This window comes from Lepisosteus platostomus, chromosome 7 (assembly GCF_059453375.1).
Source record: "Lepisosteus platostomus isolate fLepPlt1 chromosome 7, fLepPlt1.hap1, whole genome shotgun sequence".
Lineage (NCBI taxonomy): Eukaryota > Metazoa > Chordata > Actinopteri > Semionotiformes > Lepisosteidae > Lepisosteus > Lepisosteus platostomus.
This window is the reverse complement of record NC_142617.1, coordinates 48,879,876-48,904,596: the sequence shown is the minus strand read 5'-3', so window position 1 is coordinate 48,904,596 and position 24,721 is coordinate 48,879,876. Positions and strand designations below refer to the sequence as shown.

Genomic DNA, 24,721 nt, shown 5'->3' with positions numbered 1-24,721 from the left:
TATAAACGTTTGATATTAAAAGAAGCGTGTTTGTAAGGCAGTTTTATTTAGTACCTATAGATGGCACTGTTAATTAAATTAAAAACAAAGCGTTATCATTTAGTTTGCTACAGGTTAAGGTTTTACCCTATCCTTTCATGTTAAATAGTTTAGATCATATGTAAAACGGAATTAATCTAATCCAAACCTAGTATCTCAGACTGAAAATAACGCGACAGTTGGCCGCTATGATTTTTAGAAAAACAAAACGTACATTCTGAGTATTCACCTGGTTAAAACGTTTAATTAACTATAACCTATTACAGAATCCAAAAGCTGTACTGCAAGAGTCCTCCATCTAGGTTTTTAAACCATGAAATCAATTTTGTGTTCACGACCTTTATAAGCGTTATGGCATAAAAACACTTAATGATGCTTTTCTCTTTTTGCATCTTTCCTGAATGACTGCTACACACAGTCATTAGATTGAGCCTATTAAAAAACATGAAAGGTGTTTAAACATGAATTGGACAAAATGTGCAATAATTGCAAAAACAGGAAATAAAAAAGACAGCGTAAAGAAAATACAACTACAGTACGCGGTGCGTTGTTTTCAGTGCTTGCTCACATCTCCCCTCACCAAGGCCCCTCGGGTTAAATGGCTATAGTTTTCCGAGATCAACTTCATCTGCAATAAAGAAGGTGCGCACCGAGTTCTGTTCATCCTGGTTTAAGTACTCTCAGAAGGAGGGGCTGCTGTTACGGGAAGTGATGTTACATTGACGGAAAAAGGCAAGTTTAGCTACTACCTAAAAGGGAAAAAACGATTAAGTTGGGCAATTGAACCGTTCAACGAGCACTACCCGATTGTTTTTCTGTGTTTTGCTCACGCTTAGGTTGCTGCGAACGACAACCAATTGACGCCGTTGGTAAGTTCACTTTTATCAGTAGTTTGTCCTTTTGTGGTAGGATTTAAAAGCACTTAAATATAGAAGCAGCGACTGTATTTCTTTAGTTGCGAATATTGTGTCCATGCACTGTTTAATTTATCGCGTCGTTAAGAAAGTTAACTTTTCAGAAGTCGTGCATCTTATGTTGCTCATGGCTTGGAAATCGCGGAGAGAGGGAAGGAGAGAGAGGTGGAATTGCAGACAGCACCCCGGCATGTGCGAAATACTACGCACGGTCACAGCTTGGAAATGTCCAAGGTATTAAACGCAATTTATGTCCACCAAAACTATATTTGCTTTGCTGGCAACACGTAGTCAATTTCAGGACCACAGGCCCTGCCAAATTCACGTTAGTTTTAGCTTCTCTCAATGTGTTTAATGGTTAAAACCGATGGTCTCTTACAGAAAATCCCACACCATCTGTAAAATGCAGACCTACTTTAATTTCTGAGTTTATTATCACAGACGACACAGTGTTCCAAAACCAATTTAACAAAGAAGTGGTTATTCTACATTTTTACATTTGGGTTCGGTTTGGAGTCGTTTTAAAGAAAGACAAAGGTTTTCTGTTTTTACCGGTTACCAGGGCCTCAATATGTGGAATGTCTGCTGTAACCTAATCAATTGAAAATAAGCATTTTCCTTCTCATTAGCTGACGTCTGGTTTTTAATGATCAGTCAGTTACTCTTTTTTTGCCCGCAGAGTAGTACGTTTTTTTACAGCTCAACTTTTATTTTGACGTTTTTTTTCTCTGCTCCACTTCTGTGTAAAATGTGGTCTGCAGCACCACGCCAGGGTGTGTTTGACGTGTTTTGTCATCTTGTATCTTTAAACAGTAAACGTTCTCCAGTTTCTCCACAGCCTAATAACCCGGTATTACTTCTTTGCCATTAGCTCTGTGGTACACAGCACTACTCAATCTGTGTAGTTAATCATTTCTTTTCCAAGTTGAATGTTCTCAATTCGTGTATTAAAAGCCAGCAAGCTGTACTCCTGTAGTTACATGAATCGATTAGTTTAAGAAATGGACACAGTTTCACTTCATCCCTGCATCTCCATCTTCTAAATGATCAAGAAAGTGCTCATCACATTTAATAAGCAATGTGGGAGTAATAATAATTAGATATTGTAAGCAGAAAACCGGCTTTTTTATAACAGAATTCCCCCAACTGTTCTCCAGTTAGCTTGCTTTCTTCTGTTTATCTGCCTTGTTGATTTTTCTGAATTTACTCCTGTCACCAGGTTTGTCCGCTCACTGCATTGGGCATAATCTGACCCATTACTTATCAGACAAAAGCATCTGATGGAGCAGTACCCTGGGAGTCCAGTCCTGGTCCTGGCGGGCAAATGTACCCTCAGGTTGTCATTCCAATTTCAAATGAATTATCTTAATGACAGAATCCAGCTGGTTACCAGCTCAACTGGAGCCATTTAACTGCTTCTCCCAGCTCTTCAGGTGCTGGTGCTTTAAAGTGAGCTTGTAAACCTGCAGACACACCAGGCCACCAGGATGAGGACTGGATGCATGGCTGGGGGGAGAAACCCACCAGAGGCGGCTTCCTGCCTTTGCCAGAGTATTTTGTGCGACTTGTTCACCTGTCGCAGTGCAGCTGCTGGGGTTTTGCATTTGTGAAAGGCTTATCAGTGAAGGCTGTAAATTTTTTATTGTCCTGTTGAACTTGAATGGTGTGTTTGTATCTGCAAGATGATACAAGAGATGGTATCCAACTCTGGGACGGCTGGAGCTTTTATTTAAAAAAAACTGAAGGTAAGGCTTCAGGCTTTGCTTCCCGGAGGCATGTGATACTGTATGAACTGAAAAAAGGATAGAATGAGCCGAACTTATGTGCTCCATTATGAAATTTGTTTGCCTGATACCCTTTTCCTTGATCGGGTTTTTCTAATCCAGATCATTGATCATTCACTGTGGTTTGAAAGTTTTTTGAGGGGATGAAGATTTCTTCTAATACTCCACATTTAGTGTGTACGAGAAGCTGGTAAAAAACTTCTACTTATTTTCAGGTCTCAAAACAGCATGTACTGTGAGCTTTCTTCTGCTTGATTACATGTCAGTGAAAGCGTGTTGTGCAAGACACTGCTACAGTGCATTGAGACACTCACTAGGCAGATTTCATAAGATTAAGGTTACAATACACTCACATCAATCATGTACTGTAGCAGCAGCAAAACTTCCTAACTTTGAATATTCGGAATTTATTGCTGTAGAGCCAGATGAATATAATTTAATTTAATTGCTTACACTTATATAGCGCTTTTCTGGACACTCCACTCAAAGCGCTTTACAGGTAATGGGGACTCCCCTCCACCACCACCAATGTGCAGCACCCACCTGGATGATGGTGGATATAGATGATTAAATATCAGGCACTGGTGATGAATACCACTATTCAGGTTTGATTGGGGAAATTTATCATATTTGGTCAGATAATTGGCTCCCCTGTGATCCTGAACTGGAAGAAGTGGTTTGAAAATGGATGGATGGTACCTAACGTCACCTTGTGTTCTTCTGAGTCTGGACAATGATATCTGTTAAAGGTCTCAAACAAGTTACTCAAGGGGGTACCTGAAAGGGTTGTAAAAATTGAGTGAAAAAGTGCATTTCTTGCACCCACATTTAAATGCTGACGGAATTGATCTAAGGAGTTAGAGACCAATACGTTTTACATCTATTGCATGTAAGGTTATTCAAAAGACCCTTACAATTAAACCAAAGGAACATCTATATGGTAATGAGATTCTAGGAGATAGTCAACATGGAGTTAGAGAAGGTAAGTCCTGCTTAACTAACTTGTTAGATGTTTGAGTACATACAGGTCTTGAGGGAAAACAGTGAGCGAATACGGAATTTGGATTTCCATAAGGATTTTTGATTTATCCTTTACATAGAACTTTATCTTAGACTACATGTTATAGGCATCCAAGGTAATGTATGTTTTTGGATTGAGCGGGTTAGTGGCTAGAAAACTCACTAGAGAAAAGGCATTAATGCCCAAACTGGGTTGATGTAATTAGTGGAGTACCACAGGGATCTGTATTAGTACCACTGTTCATCCCAATTTATATTCACACCTGAAGAAGGCTCCACGGCCGAAACATTGTGTTTTCTTTCTTCTCTTTTCAGCATGGAATAAACCTATTACTTGTTCCAATTTATATTGGTCACCTATGTTGTGGAAGTGATAGAAAACCAGATTCTGATTATTGTAAAATAGCAAAATTAGCTAACATCGTAAAAGAAGTTTAAAGAAATTTTAAACCTATAAAATTCAATATTGGGCAGTAAATACAAGAATTGCACTTGTCTAGACAAAGCAATAAAAAGACAAATAGAATGTGTGTAATACCAGAAGTGTAGAATGTACATCAAGGGTTATTTTAAAATTGTACAATGCATTAGGAAGACCTTAGAATATTATCATGGTACTGGTCTCCAAGTTACAAAAAAGGTTGCAACTCTGGAATTAGTCCAGAAAACAAAGACCATACACATTCCTGGGCTTAAAGGAATGTGCTGTGCTGACCAGCTGGAAGAGCTGTATCTTTGTAGTCAGTGTCAAGCAGAAGAGCAAGTGGAAGTTCCAGGGCGATGCTTTTTGAAACTGAGAGCAGGAGACACTTTGAAAGATGTAGAAAAAGTGAACGATTCATGATGTAGAAGCTGGCATCCTGGGCTTCTTTCCAGTGAAGACCGGATGACATTGTTGGATCAGTCACCTAACAGCAAACATAAGAACTAGATAGCCCCCTCTTGTTGTAACTTAAGTGTGTTAAAAAGGGGGTATCTGTGTGGAGACTGATAGTGTAAAACACAAATGCCTTTGGAGAGACAATTATATTTTCTATATTGCTAACTGCCAGAAAGATGTTGGCATTATCAATTGTAAGTGATCTCCCACAGCCCAAAAGCTCACTAATGGCCATCCAGCACTAATGACTCCCTGTGAAGTTTTTATTTCCTTCTCTTATATGACCTCTTCTGTAGTCTATAGTAGAAAAAATATAAATACTTTAGTAAGTCTAAAATCAGATACAGTCTAGGAAGGCCAAGTATTTCAACTTAATGTTTCCTGAATACTACTTTTGGAGGTATGCCTGCTCAGATATGGGCAGTTGAGTCTCCAGGTGTGTTAACAAGTGTCATTACTTTCAGATTAACGTACTACTAACTAACTTACTACTTCATAGTTTTTATAGTAGAGATAAGACTGTTTTGTGCAGCACTGGGTAAATGCCAGTTTAAGGACCTACATGACGAATGAATATTTTCAGTAATGTCTTTTTCATTTACTTCAAGTGAAATTGTGTTTTCTCTGAAGTCTTTTAAATAGTTAATGAAAAAAGTAGTTGGTCCTCTTCTAATGAGATTCCTGATTTATCAGCTAAGAGAACAAAATATGCTTTTATTCACTGTCTAAGAAGTTAATGAGCAGAGCTGTGCAGTTGCTTCTTGAGACCTAACTTTGTTTGACTGAGCGGAGGAATATATTTTTTAAAATGTTACATTGAATCAAACAGATTAGTGTACAATATTCCCATTATTCAACTAAGGAATGTTCCAGAAAATACTGTCTTGCACAGTGTATTGAGACTGTGCAGTGGGAAACATGCGTATTGAACTGGTTCCTTGACTTTGTGAAATATCTGTGGTCACCTGACTGGACAGAAAAAGCACATGAGGGCCTGCTGATAGTTATTAGATGCAGATATTGTGCGTTGCAGAATCCACTGGTGAGTTCTGGGAATTGTTTTGTGTGTGTGGCGGGGGCAGTGGCGATTGCTTTGAGTCTTTAAGTATAATTTGTTTCTGGAACTTCTGACTTGATACAAATTTATTCAGCTCTATTGACAGAACACTAAGTGGATACTTCTTGTGAATGAATTAAATGCAGAAACTAATTGGGTTGCATGAGGAATTAGAATTCTACAGGAAATTGAAGCTATCTAGTGTTTTTTGTTGTTCTTATAAGGTATGTTGTTTTAGCTGATACCCAATATAATTCTGTTACAAGATGCATCATAAATATAGTATTTTTATAGTGTCTGTGTTCATAACTGGGACGGTGTTGTAGGAACTAACAATTTTATATGGATAAAGTCTTATCTTTAGGGATGTTTTACATTTAACAATTAATTAAGTTTTAGAATTCTGTTCAAATGTGTTTTAAAGGGTTTAGTTGTCAGGTGTACTGAGTGTGCCTGTCCCTGTTGGATTTTTCAAATACAAGCATTTGATTGTTTTTAGAAATTAAATTTAACATCTGTTTGGGGATTTATTTTAATAACTGCTAAACCTTAATTTGTGTGTGCTCTCTGATAATCAGATGTTTAACATCAAATGTTTCGTCATGTTGGCGTTGTCTCTTGATACGTTAAGGCATGCTAAGTAAGGAAACCTTCAGTGCACTAGCAATCAATTTAGCATTAAAACTAAATTAAAAAGTAACAAACGTTAGTTATTTGTAAAAACATTTTACTTAAAAGCAATAATGCTGGATACCAAGTCGATTCTAACATAACACCTAAAAACACTTTCGAACATTACCGATTCAGTAAATATTTTGAAACTAAAGCTGTTTATCTTCCTGTGTAAGGTGAATTGAGTACACAGCTTGAGTAAGTTTTCATCACCTTGGCTACAGGACATGAGCCCTTTTATCTGTATTTCAATTTTACATTTTTACCAAAACTGGAAAAGAGTTAAATCCCCATCTACTCTGAGAGTATTGTAATGGGAAGATTGCTGTAGTCTGCTGTTTAAAAGCAAATTGTAAAGTATGCTACAGCAGGAATTCACAGCTCGTTTGAGGCTGATTTGTTTATTGGGCAAGCTAATCAAAGCAGGCTGGATGGAGTACAGGAACTCTCAAATCATTAAACAAGTTCAGCCTTTTTAGTTTTTTAGAAATATCCTGTCCTTAGTAATGTTAGCTACAAGTTAGTGCTTTGAAATATCAAAATTGTTTTGTTTCTCAACTAGGTTTTAATAGTGAAATAGTTTTATTCATGCTATCAGTTCCACCACACTGCGGCTGGGCCAGATTTATTTAATTTACTGGGTTCTGCATATCCGCATAGTTGTTTTGAAGGGACAAGCGCCATCAGTGTTGGACGGCTGCCCAGGGTGGATACTTCAATGCTCAGTGAAATCCACAGTGTAACTCTTTGTTCACCTCATTGGTTAATCCTGCCTTCTGTTCAAGAGCACTACTCTTAAATGTAGTTGTAGGTCATTAGGGTGTTGCGTTGACTTGTTCAGCTGGAAAACCCGTTTTTACATAATAGAATCGTGACGCCTTAATTACAGAATTGTGACTTCACAAATTGTTACTAAGGTTCTCCTTCCACTTGAGAAGCCTGGTGTTGGCAGGCTACCTGGCGATGAGATGTTTTTATCTTCACTTGATCCTTGATTTTCAGCATTTATTCACATAACAAATTTGGATCTAGGTGAAGAATTTTGGTTTTTAAATACCTTTGTTGTATTTAAAATTTCATGTATTGACTTTGCAATGTCATTCACTTCAGAGGTGGACAGAGAATGTTCCCTTCCTATACCGAAAGTGTTTTAAGATTCCTATGGATAAAAGTCTCTCTATATACAGTAAATAATATAATTATTTTCAAACATTGGGAAGTATTTACTAACAGTGATGCGGTAGAATTCTGTTCTATTTAAAATGTAGCACTGCATGTTTTTGGCTATAGCAACAGTCTCTTGTAACTGTGGTAATAGCAGTTTGTGTAATACGTATACACTGGACTTAAGGAGCTGTTAGGTCAATTTAGAATTTAGTAAAAGTGACTAGTGTTGTCAAAATAAAACAACTGGCCAACCTAGAGCCTTCAAACACAAACGACTGAAGTGTGCTGTTAATAAAAAATACCTATGTAATGCAGAAAGGTTCCTGCTTTTAAGATGGACTCCAGTTTCTGACTTGCTGACTATTGAGGTGTTACGTTTTTCTTAAAATGATCCTGACATTTAATAGTTCATCTTTACCAGAGCGACCTTAGAACATAGCCCATGTATGTAGGTTTTGTAAATACACTGTATATGTTTGTGTAGACAATTAGATTTTTTCATTTAAAAAAAATCTTGGAGAATAACAAAACATAATGAGAAATGAAATATAACTTGCAGCTTCTGTACATTGAGATCCCCTTGAATTCAGGTATAGATATTGTGGTACAGTGTGTGTCACTGAAACGTGCGCTGTCTTTAAACTGAATGGTCTTCTGTTTATCTAGAGGTGTGCTGTAGTAGTCATGCATGTGTGTGCCATCCAGGGTGTGGTGTTACCTTGCACCCTGTGCCGGCTATCAGCGCCCCCCTGAGGGTGAAGCGATACTGCAGGTGGATAGGTAGATTATCAGAAAAGTAACAGGTTATGCGTTTGGCAGCTGGAGAAATCATACTGAATGATATTTCGGCCTAAACATTTTGCCATTTTATTAAAGTTTGATAACGTAAAACTAAAGCAAAACCTTTTTTTTTTTAGGAAACTTATGTATCCCTTTCTTTCTCTACCAGTTTTCGATTGTTAATCATGCATCAGCCTGACACATGAGTCGGCAGCTCAGTCATGGGATTATGGCCTCTGTGTCTCGACCCGTGGCACCTGGGCCAGTTCTGAGTCAGCCTTTGCGAGGCTGTGATCCACATTTGGCAAGTGGGCGTAGTCCGCATTGGAACCAGCCATTTTAAGTTTATGGGGCACATTCCGGGCTGCAGACAGGACTTTCCTGGAGGAGCTGCTTTGCAGCCTACTGGGAAAACAAAAACAGTTTTGAATATTGTTTAGTTTAATGGGGTAGCATAATGATGCAGTTCCTCTAGGTGCTTGGGTTTCCTCCTATTGTCCATAGACAGACTGGCAGGTTAATTGGCTCTTGAGGAGACTGCCCCTGGTGCGAGTGTGTGTCTGTGTTTGTGTGCCCTGCGATACACTAAAGTCCAGGGTGTAGCCAGCCTTGTGCCTGTTGCTTGTCGGGTTGGACTCCCAGCTCCACTGTGACCCTGAATTTTTACAAAGCGGTTAGAAAACGGATGGATGGATTTACTTGAATGATTTTATATACAGTAGGGCCTTATAAGATATTCCCTTTGTCATTGTGGGCTGAAGCTGCCACTGTAAACATTAGGCATGAGTTCCCCTGCTGTGTGCCGCTTGATTTTCATTTTGATGATGGTGTCAGACAGAAACATTCATGAGGCAAAGCAGGGTTTGCTAGTACTGTGTGTGCAGCTGTGGCTTGTCATTACAGTTACAGTGAGAAAACCATTTTCAACACTCTGGTACCAGTCCCCACTGTACTGTTCTCGCTCCCCTCTTCTTTTAGAGGCCATAACCATCACTCGTGTTCCTCTTACTTGTGGAGGAACATTCGATCACGGTGAAACAACTGGTGTCATGGTTAAAACAGAATGAGGAGCCCAAATGCTGAAAACCTGGAGCTTTGTGTGCAGCACTGCTTGGAGATGGGGGCAGCTGACTCGATAGCCTGGTGACAAGTTAGGAAAGATATAGTATTGTGCACTTCTAGGGTGAAGCTTTCCTGTTGTAATTTCATTCTTGAAAGCTCTAGAAACAAAGACTATGGAATTCTCAAAGGGGCAACAGGAGTTCTTGTATCTTAGTGGCACAGTGCAAAGCTGTTAAGTAACTGGAGAGTTATGCTTTTGCTTTTCTTAGTGCCTTTGCTGACTTTGAGTAACCTAGGCCTCATCCTTTCATACTGGAAAATTCAGCCTCCACATTATTTTTCACAGAGAACATTGGACTGTGTGATAAAACAAGGACTATAGAAAAGTATGAATTCAATGGTAGAAATATTATTTTAGAGTTCATGGGTACAGATCACAGCATGGATAATACTTATCAGGAAAACAGAGAATGAAATTATTGTAAAGTTCGTAGTTTTAATTGACATTTTCCTTTCAAGCATGGAGGTCCTGATATGCGATGAGTCTTTGCTTGAAATTCACTCCCTGACCAAGGAACCTCATATAAATAAAATAAAATAAAATAAAATCACAAGAAACACTATTATTGCACACAAATGGAGGCCACTCCACTAGTTGTAATTTTGTGCTTTTATTTAGGCTTGCCGTAGCAGAGGGTTTGAATAAATCTGCAATTCTTAATGTAGCCATTTTCCTTTCATATTTACTTCTACATGTTTTGTTGTTTGAATGTGAGGTGTAGGTTGTTTTTTTTAGTAAGAAATATAACCAGATAGTCTGATATATTGTTGAAACCTTCTTTTTCACCATAACAGCCAAGGAGTAAATGCAGTAGATCTGATCTCTTGTAAAGGCATGTAAGCAGGAAGACTCTTGCTGAGAAGACCTAACTCTTCACTATCCTTGCAATATTCTTTCTGCTCTTAGAAGACCCTTCTAGTGGTTGTTTCCTGTAAGTCACAGACTGTCATAATGACAGTCTAAAACAAGATACTGTTGTTTATATTCATTTGTATATTTGTTTATATTCATTTCCTATTGCAAATTTCTTTCAAGTGCAAGCTGGGTTTTTAGAAGGTAAGGCTGTTCCTTCCATATAGAGCAAGCAACAAATGCAAGGTGGGATGCACCCTGATCGGGATGCCAGTCGATCACAGAGCACACAGGAACTCAGATGTGTATATACAGGCAAGTCTTTCCAGAATACAGTTAACCTACCAGTACAGTATGTCTGTGGACTGCGGCAGAGCACCTGGAGGAAATCCAGGTGAACACAGGGAAACAAATACAATCTCCACACACATAGCACCCCAGGAATTGAAACCAGAAGCCCAGAGGTGAAAGGCAGCAACACAGCACCCTCCTAGGTGATCATGCATTCGTGAAATTATAACACTGTTTTAAAGGTGACAGGTGTACACGTTTAATTTTTCACCATCTGTGTCATAGAGTGCATTTAAAGAAGGTAAACCACTATTGACATCAGACCAGCTAGCTTTCCTAAGGTGAGTAGAGCCACTCCTAATTATCATCCAGCACCCAGAGAAACGAACAGTAAATGCATTCCACGTATGTCCAGAATTTTGTGTGCATACTAGGTGGAGCTGAAAATTAGAGCTACGGATCAGTGTGCTCCTGTTAGTCCTGGCAATTTGTTTGTGAGCGTGGAGGTAAGCATGCTTAATTTGTTTTACAATAGTTTTGCAAATTGCATGAAGAAATGCCAGATGTTTTTTTGCTAACTGGGTATGAAATTCAAATTAAAGGGTACATTTTTGGTACATTGCATTTTGGGTTATCTTTGGCACATTTACATTTTTATAAAAAGTCTTACAGAATGATAGAGTATAGTGCTCTTGTTGCATCATTTTAAAACAGAATGTGATATAACCTATGCAACAAAGTAGTAAAATGAGTGACTTTACTATTCTAACACCATTCCTTTATGGAATGGAGCACTTAGAGCAATGCATTGTTGTGCATATTTAACGCTTGCTGAGCTTTTCCAGAGATTTGTACATCTTTAGTTTTCCTATTCTTGTTCATGGAAATGCAGTATACAGTAGCATAACATGTACAGATAAACAGCCTGCATCTCTTCAACTAGTATATCACTGGGCAGAAAATAGTCACAAAAATTAATAAGTGCATTCATGCAATTAGTAAGACGGTCATCATAAATCTTTCTTTGCCGGTGGCTTTACAGTGCTGTGGCATTGTACTGATAACTGGAGTCTGATAACATATAGCATGTATGCCTCATTGAGAGGGTGGAGGATCATTGCTAAATATTTAGCAAGGGAGGAGGACAGTTGTGTATTATGGGATAAAACGTGGAAGTTTAATTCCCACCTTAAAGTGATAGTCACGAAAGGTTGGCATTCTGTATTAATTTCTAGTGAGTGGAGTTCATTACAATAATGCACAGATGATTAATAATTCAATGTGCTTCCTGCAGTAGCTGTATTAAACAAGCTTGTTCTGAGATTACGGAGCTGATTAATAAATGAGTTGCTAGGTTTGTGACTTCAGATGTGGTGTGGTAGGGCTAAGCAGCGATCTAATCATCCCTCTCGAGGGAGCAGTCATGGCGTAGAACATAACGCACAGGAGTCTTTAACAGTCTTTGGAGTTTCAGTTAATTTCTTTAAGGTTAATTGAACTTGGTTCCCACCTGAGAGGAGTGTAACCTGCGTGTCAGTGAGTTATTCCTCACAGTGCTGGTAGACGATTGTAAAGTACATTGCTCAAGGGTACATCTAGAGTACATTGTTCAGAACAGCAACTCTAATCCTGAACCTCTCAGTTATGATACCAGATCCCCACGATTCTGTGCTTCCACTCTGATATCCCTGTAGTTCTCATTTGTAGTGTTTGCTGTCATCTGGTTTTCAGAATTTTCACACAGTTCTGGGCGAACAAGTAGGCATTCCAGGTACTACATCTGTGTAGTCTTGGGTCTACACAGGACATCTGCTGCTTTTGTTTTCCTGCATTGATGTTTCAGTTCCTAGTTTGGAGAGCATGCAGATGGCAATATTAAAGGATTCTTGTGATGAATGTGGAGGAATTGGTTTGGAACTTGAAGAAAAATAAAAGTTTAAAAGCAAAGATAATACTGTATACTGTATATTAGTCCCAAAGCACATGGCATAGTTTTTCTTATTATTTTTGTTTTTCTTATAACTTACAAGAAGATTGTGTGTGTGTGTGGGGGGGGGTTATCCTGCTTCTAATTTCTTCACTCCAACAAATTCAGATACTGTCGCATAGGAGACCAAGCTTGGTTATGGATGTTTGACATTGATGTTTTTTATAATTTGCATTTTAAATGCATCAAAGATCTATCCTGTTTGCTCCAGTTTTCTCCTCCTTATTGACTAAACAGACATGGAATGAATGAAACCTCAAGCACAGGGCTTTATCTCTGTACATACCTTGTGCCTGTTTGAGGTGCATTTTGGAAGAGCTTTCTGCTGAGGAACTGCAGAAGGAGTCAACAGTTTGATATGGCTTAAGGTTTGATTGCAAGTTTGTCTGACTCTTGTTGCAGCTGTTGCTCTTGCATGTTTTTTTTACCAAGATAAGTGTGAAGCAAGACGTGGTAAAGAACACAAATTGAAAAATATGCTGACATGCAACATAGTGTCACAGAGGATCTTTTCACACTTTATGATAGTCTTGAACAGGAAGAGTCAGTTTTGTAGCTGGTTGCTGAAAAAAACCTGCCCATGTTTCATGTAAGTACTCCACCGTGGACCATGCTAATATTGAAGGTTTGGATTCCTAATTGTATTGTGTTCCTTATGTCCATCTGTATTGTTGTATTCCTTTCCCAGTCTGTAAAGTTTTCATATGTAAGGTAGAAAACCTTTACAAACTTTCTACAGGTATTTGTTAAAACCACATTTCCTTGGATTAAGAAAATAAGAATAGTTACAAATCGGAGGAGGCCATTAGGCCCATCCAACTCAGTCTGTGGATAGTAGATAATTGGTCCAAGGATTTCAAACAGCTTTTTTTCTTGAAAGAAGCCAGTGTATCGGCTTCAACAACAAGGCTGGATAGCTTGTTCCGCACTCCCACTAACCAAACAACATGAAAGGGCTTATACTGTACATACAGTACCTTCCTGAACCTACTCCTTCTTGACCAAGTGAAACTGTGCGAATAAATGCAAGTATGCGTGGTAATGTAAAAAAAATGGTTGTATACGTCTTTTGATAATGTTCCCCAGTACACTTCCTGTGGGTTATCTTAGACTTGACCCGAATAAGTGAAGAAACACCCTTAAATGATAAGCATCTCCTGACTGCATTTGATTCTCACTTGAATAACTGAAGCTAATCTTGCAAGTTATAAGGAGTTTGTACAACACTGCGTGAGTTCACCATAAAACAGAATGGAAAAGGACAGAACAAACTTGATTTTTTATGGACGATTTTAAGAAGCCTGTATTAATTTCTTCTGTTGTGGTAGACCTTGTATATGTGCAGTGAACAGATATAAACATATTCTTTATCATGCACTTCTGTGGTTTTATATCCTCCAAGCATGCGCAAGCCTTAGTGTCTAATTAAATGAGTATCAGAAATTCGCAAGCTTGCAGTGCTTTTGGGAAGGGTACATGTTGAGAATTTATCCATTCCTTTCTCTTTGACCTAGTAATTTTATATAGACAGTGGAATTGCATTACAGGGCTAAGAGTGTTTTTATCTTTAAGGTAATAGAACAGTTGCACAAAGTCTGAAAACTGTTGTGCTTCAGACCTTAAGCTGCTTAAGCTTAGGATGGGATTTAGCTTTTGTAAAATGTGAAAGAATGCAGGACTTGTGTGAATGCCTTCTCGTGGTGTAGTCATATGATGTGGGTTACAGGATCACGCAGTGCTTGTTCGCTGAGTGTCAGATGTGTATCTGTGTTTACTTTCCAGGGCTGGAGTTTGTCTCTTGCATAGAGCCCGGGGCTGCTCCATGCTTTGGGATTGCAGTGAGCTTCACATTGTAAGGGCTGATGCAGGGATAAAGTTGTATGAAATATTTATGATGTCATATAAATACAAAAATAGCCATTGTTTCTAAAATATTGCTGTTGCAGTGGCATTAAGTGATGAATGGGTGCTGTTACAAAATTATCATCATAATAATGAGATGTCTTTCTCTTCATAGTTTCTGTTCTGTAAGAGTTCTCTGTCATGGCAGAATAACATGTGGCTCTTGCTGGAGGATGTATTTACCAGTGCCACCTGACTTGTGCCCTTCATTGTCTTTTTGTAAGTGTCAGACGTATCAAACTCATCTCGGGCAAAACTGTACGTGAATCTCCTTATTGGCTGTTTCCATTTGATCATGAGAGTTTCATTTTTTAAGAATCGCCAGAGCTTTCATTGAAATGACATTGTGTTTGAATGGGTGTTCTTAAAATCATTCTTGTTAAGGTGATCCTGGAGCCCTGAGCTTCTCTTATTCTGAGTATTTCTTGTTGTGGGGAGGAACATGGAGCCGGTGATAGTCTTGGCCTTAATGGCTGTGGAGTCTTCATTCTGCTAACAACACTTCTCCTTCTGAGAAATTCTTCACTGAATGTGCTGTCAAGAGCATTTGCACCCTAGTACCTTCTGAGGCGTATTTACTTGCTAATAGCTGGAAATCTTCAGTTTATTTGGTTCACAATTTTAAGTAGAATTACATAGCCTGGCAGTATGAGCGATTTTGAACTACACATCCTGCATTGCATTAGATATGTCTTGCATGTTCAGCATGAAATGAAGATCATTCGGATTTTGTGTCACCTTCCCCTTTAATTGTGAAAAGACCATTCCACTGAAATGTACAAACATTTCTGACTCGAGGGTAATTTACTGATGACATTTCCTCTGTCCTTATTCATCACGTCTCCTAGGCTCCATCTCATTCCCTGTAAAGTGCTAGTCTGCAGAAAGACTTCGATTTTGTTCCCAAATGCATGCGATACAGAATGATGTTGAATGCGTGAGTTTGGCCGAGTATTGTGACCTTCTCGGAATGGAAGTACAAACTTTGCCTGTGTGGTACACTTATGACGTACCCTTTTTTAGAGTGGGGTGTCATTCCAGTTTTTTCAGAAACAATTCCCTCTAAGAATTTCTGTAACTGTAAAAAGGAATTGTGAGTTGGTTTGAAAGAGGGAATTGGATTTTAAAAACTGAGGTAAAACCCCCAACATTGACTAACACTGTACATTTCAGTGAAGGGGATGCATATCACTTTACTGACCATATTGTCTGTCTTACAGGTCAGAAATAAATTCTCACTATGTCTGATGGGGACTATGATTACCTCATCAAATTCTTAGCCCTGGGGGATTCTGGAGTGGGAAAGACCAGCTTCTTGTACCAGTACACAGATGGAAAATTCAATTCCAAATTCATTACAACTGTGGGGATTGACTTCAGAGAAAAAAGAGTGGTAAGTAGAAATATCGACACAAGAATCTATTCACGAACATCAATGAAGTGGACAGCAACAGGACTTGATTTCCATGTAGTTCTAAAAAATCTTGTGACTTATGTTATCTTAACATATGATTTAGGCAACTTATAAATCTTGTGGGATCATAGTCACTTCCTTTGTTTAGTGTCCCCTCACATCGTGCAGAACCCAACAGTTGTGGCTTTTCCTTTCAAGTACTGTGAATGCATTTTCCTGCAAAAAAGTGTTGGTTTTGTCAGTAGCCTACAAATCCTACTGATTTGCATTTCCAAAGCATAATTGCTATTTTATGCTGCATCTTTTTGCATATTCTCTCTTCTCTAACTGATATTTAATGTTTGTGTCTGTGTTGGCTGTAAATGAAATGTGTATTGGGTGAAACTACCAAAGCTTCTTTCATAACAACAAGATACAGTCTACTGGTCTGCTTGCTTGGTTGCCCTTATTCTCCCTGTTTAAGTACTCTGAGCCAATAACAAGGGAATCTAGTTAAAAGAACTATGAATACATTGATAGTGACAACTTAATCCACAAAATGCTTGTCAAGATAGCGTCTTGTACCATTATAGTATAGTCACTGGTGGCTTAAATGTTGCATCTGAGTGCTGGTTTCATATGACAAATGGTAGAATATGTTTGGTGGCAAGTATTCCAAATTCTGCACTCTCTTGAAGATACACATGGAAACGCCTCTCCACAGCAGACATTACCCAGTCTACGAAGGGGCTTTCTTACTTTTTCACGCTGGGTCCAGAAGTGCTTTCCCCGTTGTGCCCGAGGGCTAGCATTTGATTTCATTTAGAGGCTTGTCAAGCTATCGGAACATCAGCTGAGTGGTGATGCGGTAGTCTGTGTGCATCTCTCCCCGACGGTCCTGTAAGAACATGGGAAGGGTTACAGACGAGAGGAGGGTGATTCAATCATTGTGTGTGTGAGGTTTCTAGTAGTTTGTCTTGTCTGTGGTTTCCCGATGGTTCCCAGGCTGCATCTGCATGGCTTGGCACCTGGTTCCAGACACCCACACCCCTCTGTGGGTGTGTTCTCTCTGTAAAGACGGGTCTTCTGTTAAATGCTTTTCCTTGTAACTTCCACTTGTACCCTCAATCTGTTGATTCACAAGTTTCTCATATACTTATAAGAAAGATTATCCAAGGGAATTAACTTTTGCTGAATTGCTTGTTCATGTAGTTATACTATAACGTATAGATCATGGCATGATTCAGTGAGGCATATGGACCAGGTTCAGAATGCACATATTCCACACTGCCTTTGTAGAAGTCTTCGAATACAGGGGGTCAGACTGATCTGTGGAGATTCCCACAGGGTCACTGGAGTGGGAAAGTCTTTGCACGTGCTTCAGAGCCAGGTGTTACTTGGGGGTGAGAGGTGCACAACAGTTGGTCAGTGTGGTTAACACTGAGGGACTATGGACAGCACTGTCAATATTCGAGTATGGCTTTAGATCAGATGAACCAATTAAGGCAATAACAAGAATAAAAACAAGTAAATTGCCATCTTTAAGTCATAAAAGTAGCAATGTCTTTTTCATTTTAAGCATTAGAATTAGAAACCTGCAGACATTCAGTTTTGCTTTGAAAGCTGTAATTGCCCAGCTTATCCAACCTATATAATTTCATCCCTTCTTCACCAGCAGCTGAAAGCTAGTCTTCCTGTAATGGGAAAAATTACCTATTGGAATAAAGCATTGGTGGTAATTATGAATAGAAAGCCTTGAATATCATTTTTATTGATTTTACAAAGCTTGGTGCAAATTGAATGGGTGGGCCTAGTGTTTGTGAAGTTACCTCCCGGAAATGAGAAAATAATTGTGGTATTCTGTACACTCCTGAAAGATAAACATTGAAAATGACTTAACCAAATTTGAATGTGTAATGTGTTTAATCACAAGCATGCTTAGGTAATGACTTGAAAGGAGAATTATTGCAGATCTTTGTAAAAAAAACCTAGATAAAGCCTTTTTTATAGAATTACTGTCATACATAATAGCACGTTCCAAGCAGAGCACATGTGGAAACCTTTACATCCCTGGTGATCAAGTTCATGCAAATACACAGGGCTTAATCATTTGGCCTTTTGGAGATGAGTTGCACTAAGCTTTTTGCCTGAAATCATTTTAAAATATTTTAGTATAATGTGACAAGTGACAGTTGAGTCACTTGTCCCATAAAACTAAGTTTCAATGTTTTTTTCCATTGTTTCAAGGTTCAGTTTAAAAATATCTGTGCTTGACAGGTGTACAAGTCGAATGGTGCCGATGGGATTGCAGGAAGAGGGCAGAGGATACACATCCAGCTGTGGGACACCGCTGGACAAGAAAGGTGTGTAAGAGTGTGTGAATTTGTTTTCCCCTTGGCTGTGTCAGAAAAGGCCTTAGGCAAAGTGTTTTTTTTTAATTCTCCTCTGGGTTAAGATGTTCAAACATGAATTAAATTCTCCTTTTTGTTATAGATTTCGTAGCCTAACGACAGCATTCTTCAGAGACGCTATGGGCTTTCTCCTTCTGTTTGATCTTACTAATGAGCAGAGTTTCCTCAATGTCAGAAACTGGATGAGTAGGTTTCATTGCCTATATATATATATTCATGTGCTTTTTTAAAATGTGTATCCTACTTGTATTTGTCTTTTTTTAAATGATGAACCCTGAATGATTTTATAACTACAGTGTTTTTCGTTACTTGACTAAAATGGTTTTGAAAAAAAAATCTATTTATAGTTACTTGTGATGAGAGCAGTGTAAATCTGGTTGTACATGAGTAATTACATAATATTAAACCCATTCGTTAATTGATATGCTAAACTAGAATTTGATACCAGGACTTCTTAGCCTCATGCTTCTCAAACCAAAACACCTATTGCTTAAAAGCGTACTTATATTTGACCTTCATAGTAAATGCATTTATTGCTTCTGAAATTCAGTGACCGCCAGTTTAATTTTCAAGCTCAGTATTAAAAGAAAGCTAAAATAGTACGGGCAGATGTGATTTTAATTGCGTATTGCAAAACAGATTAAAAAGAAAGTCACATGAAGTGGTTTACAAAATGAAGCTCATCAACCTTTCTGCTTGTGCAGGTCAGTTGCAAATGCATGCATACTGTGAGAACCCCGATATTGTCCTCTGTGGTAATAAGTGTGATCTGGAAGACCAGAGGGCAGTGAAATCAGAAGAAGCCCAAGAACTTGCTGAAAAATATGGGTACGTACTATTGTAACCTCAGTTTTGCTAATGCTAAAACAAAGTCTGCATTTTTATTCTTTTACATGTGTGCATTGATGCAGAAAATCACAGCACAGTTCTGTGTAGTTTTTGGAATAGGTTCATGATGAGGCCCTTAGGAGACTCAGGCCGTATTGGGCAACATTCCTTTTATTCCTTATGTGAAATAAAACATTGTGTTGGGAAGAGATAGATATATTTGAACACTAGCACGGAAAGAATATTTCTGAAATTTAGAAATACACACCTCACACTGTTCAGCAGTTTTTCATTCCCTGTCAGTTCAAATAAAGCCTGCTTTTTAAATAAGAAGGAAAGCTAATCTCCTCAGGTGTGTAGCAGGATCAGACAAGTCCTCAAGAAGAGGAAATTCTCTTGCACACTGCTGTATGCAAAAAGCACATTTAAAATGAAAGAGGTGAAAAGCTAACATTCCGGTTTTAGTCATCTTTTCATTTTTCTCATATTATATCTATTATTTTGCATATTGCAGTATGTGGAAGCCCCTTCTTTCCTCATATTTCAGAACCCTGCTCAGTCAATACCCAAATACAACAAAATTTCAAATTCTGACAACCCGTCAAAGTAATTAACTGTACCAAACTGTGACTAATGATGGTGACGGCTTTGGTAGGAGTTCTGTCTGATTTATCTGATGTGGTCTGTTTCTCTAGAGGTTATTTAGCTGAGAAACGTTTATTTAGAGTGTCAAGGCCCAGAAACAGGGAAAGTGCGTTTGCTTTCGAAGAGCCTTGAAACCTTCTGCAGTAATCCCCTTTTCAAAAGGATTTATTAAACTATGAAATGCTTTCATCTGTATACTAGTTTGAGGTAGTCTGTCTTATTCTCATGGCCAAAACTTGAATACCAGCATGAATCTCATGGTAGACGATTTGAATCATTATAATGGGACTTACTCATAAATTCATTTGTGGTTCAGGTGTGTAAATGTGCTTCGGGTTAATCCTGAGTTCTGTATGCATACTTTAGCTTGATTTAATCAGGATACAGTAGCTTCCTCCAGTTAGAAGGCATTGATGGTGCTGTGCACAGAGCTTCGCGTCTGCTCTTCCAGCGTCCATTCAGCTACATGCTAGAATAGTGAACAAAAAACTTCTCAGTATCCATAGCTGTCATGTGAACCTATAAACTACAGTAATCCCTTGCTGTACAGGTTTTCATTAATATGACTTGTAGTGATTCCTACCTTTTTAAAACAAAAAATTTAACAAGTGGATTTTATTGGGACAAGCTGGGCTTTCATAAAGCATTTCCAAAATTCTTCTTTTCTTGCATCTTTTTATTACATTTTTGCTTTTTTTTGTAATAAAGGCTTGTGTGTGAAATGCATAAACATTAGGTACTATCCTGTACTATATGCATTTGCTAATGCCTGTAATTATACAAGTATAACTACTGTACTGTAAATGAGCAGAATTATAAATGTCCTTAGCTGAGGAAAACAATGACATGTTATTTGAGTAACTATTGATGTATTACTTTCATACTTAGGGTACTGTTTTGCATTGTGTTAAGATGAAGTTTGGGTACATTTTGTTTTTAGTTCTGGAGCAAATCGGAGATTATAAAATGGAAAGTATTGGGGATTTAATTTCCATTGTACGAGTATTCACCTACCAAGCACTTTTCGAGGAATGAATTAAGCTCGTATAACGAAGGAGTACTGTATTTTATTGTTTGACATATCACAATTTAAAATTCTTGCAATTTGTAGAGAAGATTGTTTTTCCCATTCTGTAAGTATTTTTATTTTACTGTGACAGACTAGTGTGCTGTCCAGGTTATTATAATCCTGTCACCAGGGAAAGGTACCAGGAATTGGAAAGTTAACATATCAGATGGCCTTCAAGATCATTAGGTTCTGCTTCTTTGTAGGCACCTAACCAGTATTGGCTGTACTGCAAACATACCGTTACTTATGAAATTTACTTGACCTAGTAAGGGACAATTTTAGAGTTGCCAATTAATTGTTTCTGGGACATGGGAGGAAACTGAAGAAATTGGTAAAAACTGCACGCAGAACATGAACCTAGGACTCTGCATAAAGACCACCACACCTGCACCCAGTAAGACACATTTATATTGCTACACATTGTGCGAGTTTCCTATCGTTCTGATTTACTTTGATAATGCCATCCAAGATGAGAGCTGGCATAAAGTGACAAGCTTGACATTTTAAAATGGTCTCTGGAAGAGGAAGCTGTCATGAAGTGTAGCATTGTGGCAGCATTGAAATCTGTAGGAGCAATGAAAGGAGAAAAGCCTCTATAAGAGTGAAAGTCTGGCTGCTTGTGCACTTTATTATACATTATATATTCTACTCAGGACACACATTGGTATAGAAAACATCTTAACTGCTCTACCGTAATCATTATTCACTAGTAATCTATTTACAGATTTATTGCAATCTATTGCAATTGCAATCTATTCTGTAAAATCCTTTAATAAAATCTTTAATAAACCTTTAATATCACTGGTCTCTCTGAACTGAACTCTTTACTTTCATATTCCACATTTACAAAAACCCTTCTGTTTTGTTCTTTTGAATTTAAATAATTTATGATAATTTAAACTGGATTATCTATTCTGACATCATTCAAGTGGAGGAAAAAAAAGCACTTATTTAAAAATATCTCATGTCTGTTTCCCAAAGAAAGGTTTGTTTTTGATCTCTCATGGCGTTGTGCTGAAACAGGAGGATTTTCTGTTTTTCCAGTGACGTTCATTTACTTTTGTATAAAGGCCATTAAACAGCTTGAGTTGTTGTGGTTGACTTGGTGACTCATATGTCACATATGTTTGTAATACATTTGTTGCCAGGCATTTACCTGAAAAAAAAAATCCTGCCTTCAGATGAAGGACAGTCTAGATACTGTATTCCCAAGACAGATGACACTTAGAGAAGGGCTTTATGAGCAAAACACGGTTCTACAAGCATTGCTTTAAAATGTACAAACTGCAGTGTGATTTCCTCTTTTTCTTTACAGTAGGAAAAGCTGTGAGCCATAGACATCTCCTGAGGTTTGATTCAGAAAGTGATGTGTGCAATGGGTGATTTAAAGGAATTTCTACAGGGGTTTATCAGTACTTAAATAAGGAAGGTAGATGTTGAACAGGGACACTTGCTCTGTAAGTTCATCAGCAGGGCTTCTGAGAGATAAAATCACAGAGCTTGAGCCGTAAAGGAGAAGTCCTGTCTCACTTGCACCCCCTTCAGTTTTATACTGTTGTATAGTCTTAAAAGCATGATAAGCATCTTAATGCTGCATTGAAAAATGTCATTTTATGGTGTGGAATTACATGAACCAAGAATCAAATTCTGGTGACTTTTGTGTATGATGTATACTAATTGGTGCCATATTTGAAATGCCAGTCAGCGATTTATACTATTAACAGTGCCATATTTGGAGCTGGAATCAAAGCGACTAAAATGCAATCAGTCCAGTTGGCCGTAGTTTCTAATATGAAAGCTGTTCGCTAGGAGAAATGGCAGTTACACAAACGGAAAGGCCAGTGTCTTTACTCTGCCCAGAGGTCTTCACATTATGTAAGGGTGTGATTCAGAAAGGTAATTAGCTCTGTAAAACTGTAGATGTGCTATTGTGAATAGGTAGGAATTTACTATGTCACTTTGTATATAAATTAAAATTTAAATTAAACTAGATTTTTCTAATTGGTAGTTGGAGCTAGATTTCTGGAAATAATTGACACGACAAGAAATGCGAAGTGGCAAATGTTTTACAAAAAAATATGCCAATCATTGATATGGAAAGAAAGTGATGAGAGATCCTGTTTCAAATTTAACCAAGAGCCATTAATGACAAAAGTTAATTAACTGTTAGTCCAACATAAATATCGAGATTGATTATTATTTGTTAATGTCAGAGTTCTTGTCTATCACTCTCATGGAAACAATTAAATCGTGCCACGAAATATGGCTAAACCTCTGCTCAGAAAGGGGGCGCCCCCGGACATCTGACGGTCCTGGTAACTTGTTTTGGGTGTAGGTTTTCACATGTCCATGTAGGTTTTCTCTGGGTGCTCCGGTTAACTGAACTCTGGGAAAATTCGACTTGGTGTGAGTGTGTCTGTGTTCGCCCTGTGATGGACTGGCATCCCGTCCAGGGTGTATCACTCCTTGCACCCGTTGCTTGCCAGGATAGGCTCTGGCTCCCCCACAACGCTGAATTGGATAAAGGCGTTAGAAAATTGATGGACGGACTAGTGTTAGCGCCGGTGTTTTTTGAGCTACAGTAAGAATTTGTCAAAATGGCACACCACCATCGTGTGCAGTGTTGCTTCTCAGAATACAGCTGCCTTGCTGCAGGGACGTCATTGTAAATATATATATATAAAAAAAAAAGCTGAACTTTGGTTTGGAAAATGTCGCCCGCAGGATCCCTTACTTTGAAACGAGCGCGGCCAACGGACAGAACGTGGCCAAAGCGGTGGAGGTCCTGCTTGATCTCATCATGAAACGGATGGAACGGTGTGTGGACAAGTCCTGGATTCCGGATGGGGTGTTGCGATCCAATGGCCACAGCTCTGCGGATGGACTTCCAGAGGACAAAACCCAGGAGACGGGCAAATGCAGTTGCTAATGTACCTTGGGGGGAGGGGACATCACCTGTGTCTCAGTAGTACAGCTGTAGTTATTCTTCTACTCTAGGGCCTTTCCGCATGGTGTATGGCAGGGAGCTTCTTCTGAGATGGTGTGAGAGGAGAGTTGTATTGAGTTTACGTTGCCACGCTGCTCACAGTTTTCTGGTGTCTGCTACTGTATTTTTTTTTTAATTGTTACTTAGATGGGTTCTTCACTTTTTAACCTTTTTTAAAATAATAAAAGTTCATATACAGGACAAAAATCAACAGTTATATGCAGTGCTTTTAAGTTGAAATGTGTAACTATAGCTGTACTACCTGAAATAGTTTGTAAGCTTTTAAAACAATAGCCCTGATATATTTGTGTTCTGTATGGCCCAGGCCAAGAATGCTCTGTGTGGTAGTGTAATGGTAAGATTGTATTTAATGTATAAACTTTCCTATCTTTCAACAGTGCAGGGCAGCCTTGACGCTACAACATTAGCTTCAGTGCAGTAGCTGGACTGAATCTGTGTACCATATGCACTTTTTGGACATTTGTTCTTCTAAATTGTAAAGAAATGACATTGGGCTATAGGTCTTCTTATGGTAAGAAAGCAATTTTAAGTCATGAATACATTAAATCAATAATGACTGAATTTGAAAGCTTTCATTTCCTATACTTCTTGATGGTATAGAACGCTGATACATTTCTTCTGTATATCTTTCATGGTGGAATTTTAGGGTCTCTTATAGAATTGTAGGCTTTTTGTAAGGTCAAGAAGATCTCTCTGATTTACTTTCATCAAAAATCAAGTGTTTCATAAAGCTAAAATGTAATTTTGGGAAGTGCCTGGAAATATACTTTTTTTCCCCCTACACTGTATTAATGCCAAAACACTGTAACAATGCCAAATATGTAAAAGATACTCATTATAATATCTAGATTTTATTTATTAAAATGATGTAGTAAACATTAAAAGCTATTTTCTGTTGTT

At 38.3% G+C, this 24,721-nt stretch overlaps 1 protein-coding gene across 3 annotated transcripts; it reads left to right on the top strand.

The window, feature by feature from the left end:
- Nucleotides 1-769: 769 nt before the first annotated feature.
- rab27a (RAB27A, member RAS oncogene family) lies at nucleotides 770-24,705 on the top strand. 3 transcript variants are annotated; one of them, XM_088640925.1, is made up of 6 exons: nucleotides 770-908; nucleotides 15,689-15,861; nucleotides 18,139-18,224; nucleotides 18,355-18,458; nucleotides 18,977-19,100; nucleotides 23,539-24,705. In XM_088640925.1, the coding sequence occupies exons 2-6, from the start codon at nucleotides 15,709-15,711 to the stop codon at nucleotides 23,741-23,743; spliced, it is 672 nt and encodes a 223-aa protein (XP_088497051.1). In that variant the 5' UTR covers nucleotides 770-908; nucleotides 15,689-15,708; the 3' UTR covers nucleotides 23,744-24,705. The 3 variants fall into 3 exon arrangements, with proteins under 3 accessions (XP_088497051.1, XP_088497053.1, XP_088497052.1); XM_088640927.1 differs by lacking the exon at nucleotides 770-908 and adding an exon at nucleotides 5,774-5,918; XM_088640926.1 differs by lacking the exon at nucleotides 770-908 and adding an exon at nucleotides 10,939-11,085.
- Nucleotides 24,706-24,721: the final 16 nt, after the last annotated feature.

Coding starts and splice junctions, on each gene's coding strand:
- rab27a (XM_088640925.1), top strand. CDS start 15,709: ATGTCTGATGGGGACTATGATTACCTCATCAAATTCTTAGCCCTGGGG. Junction 18,459..18,976: donor CAATGTCAGAAACTGGATGA/GTAGGTTTCATT, acceptor CTGCTTGTGCAG/GTCAGTTGCAAATGCATGCA. Junction 19,101..23,538: donor GAACTTGCTGAAAAATATGG/GTACGTACTATT, acceptor TGTCGCCCGCAG/GATCCCTTACTTTGAAACGA.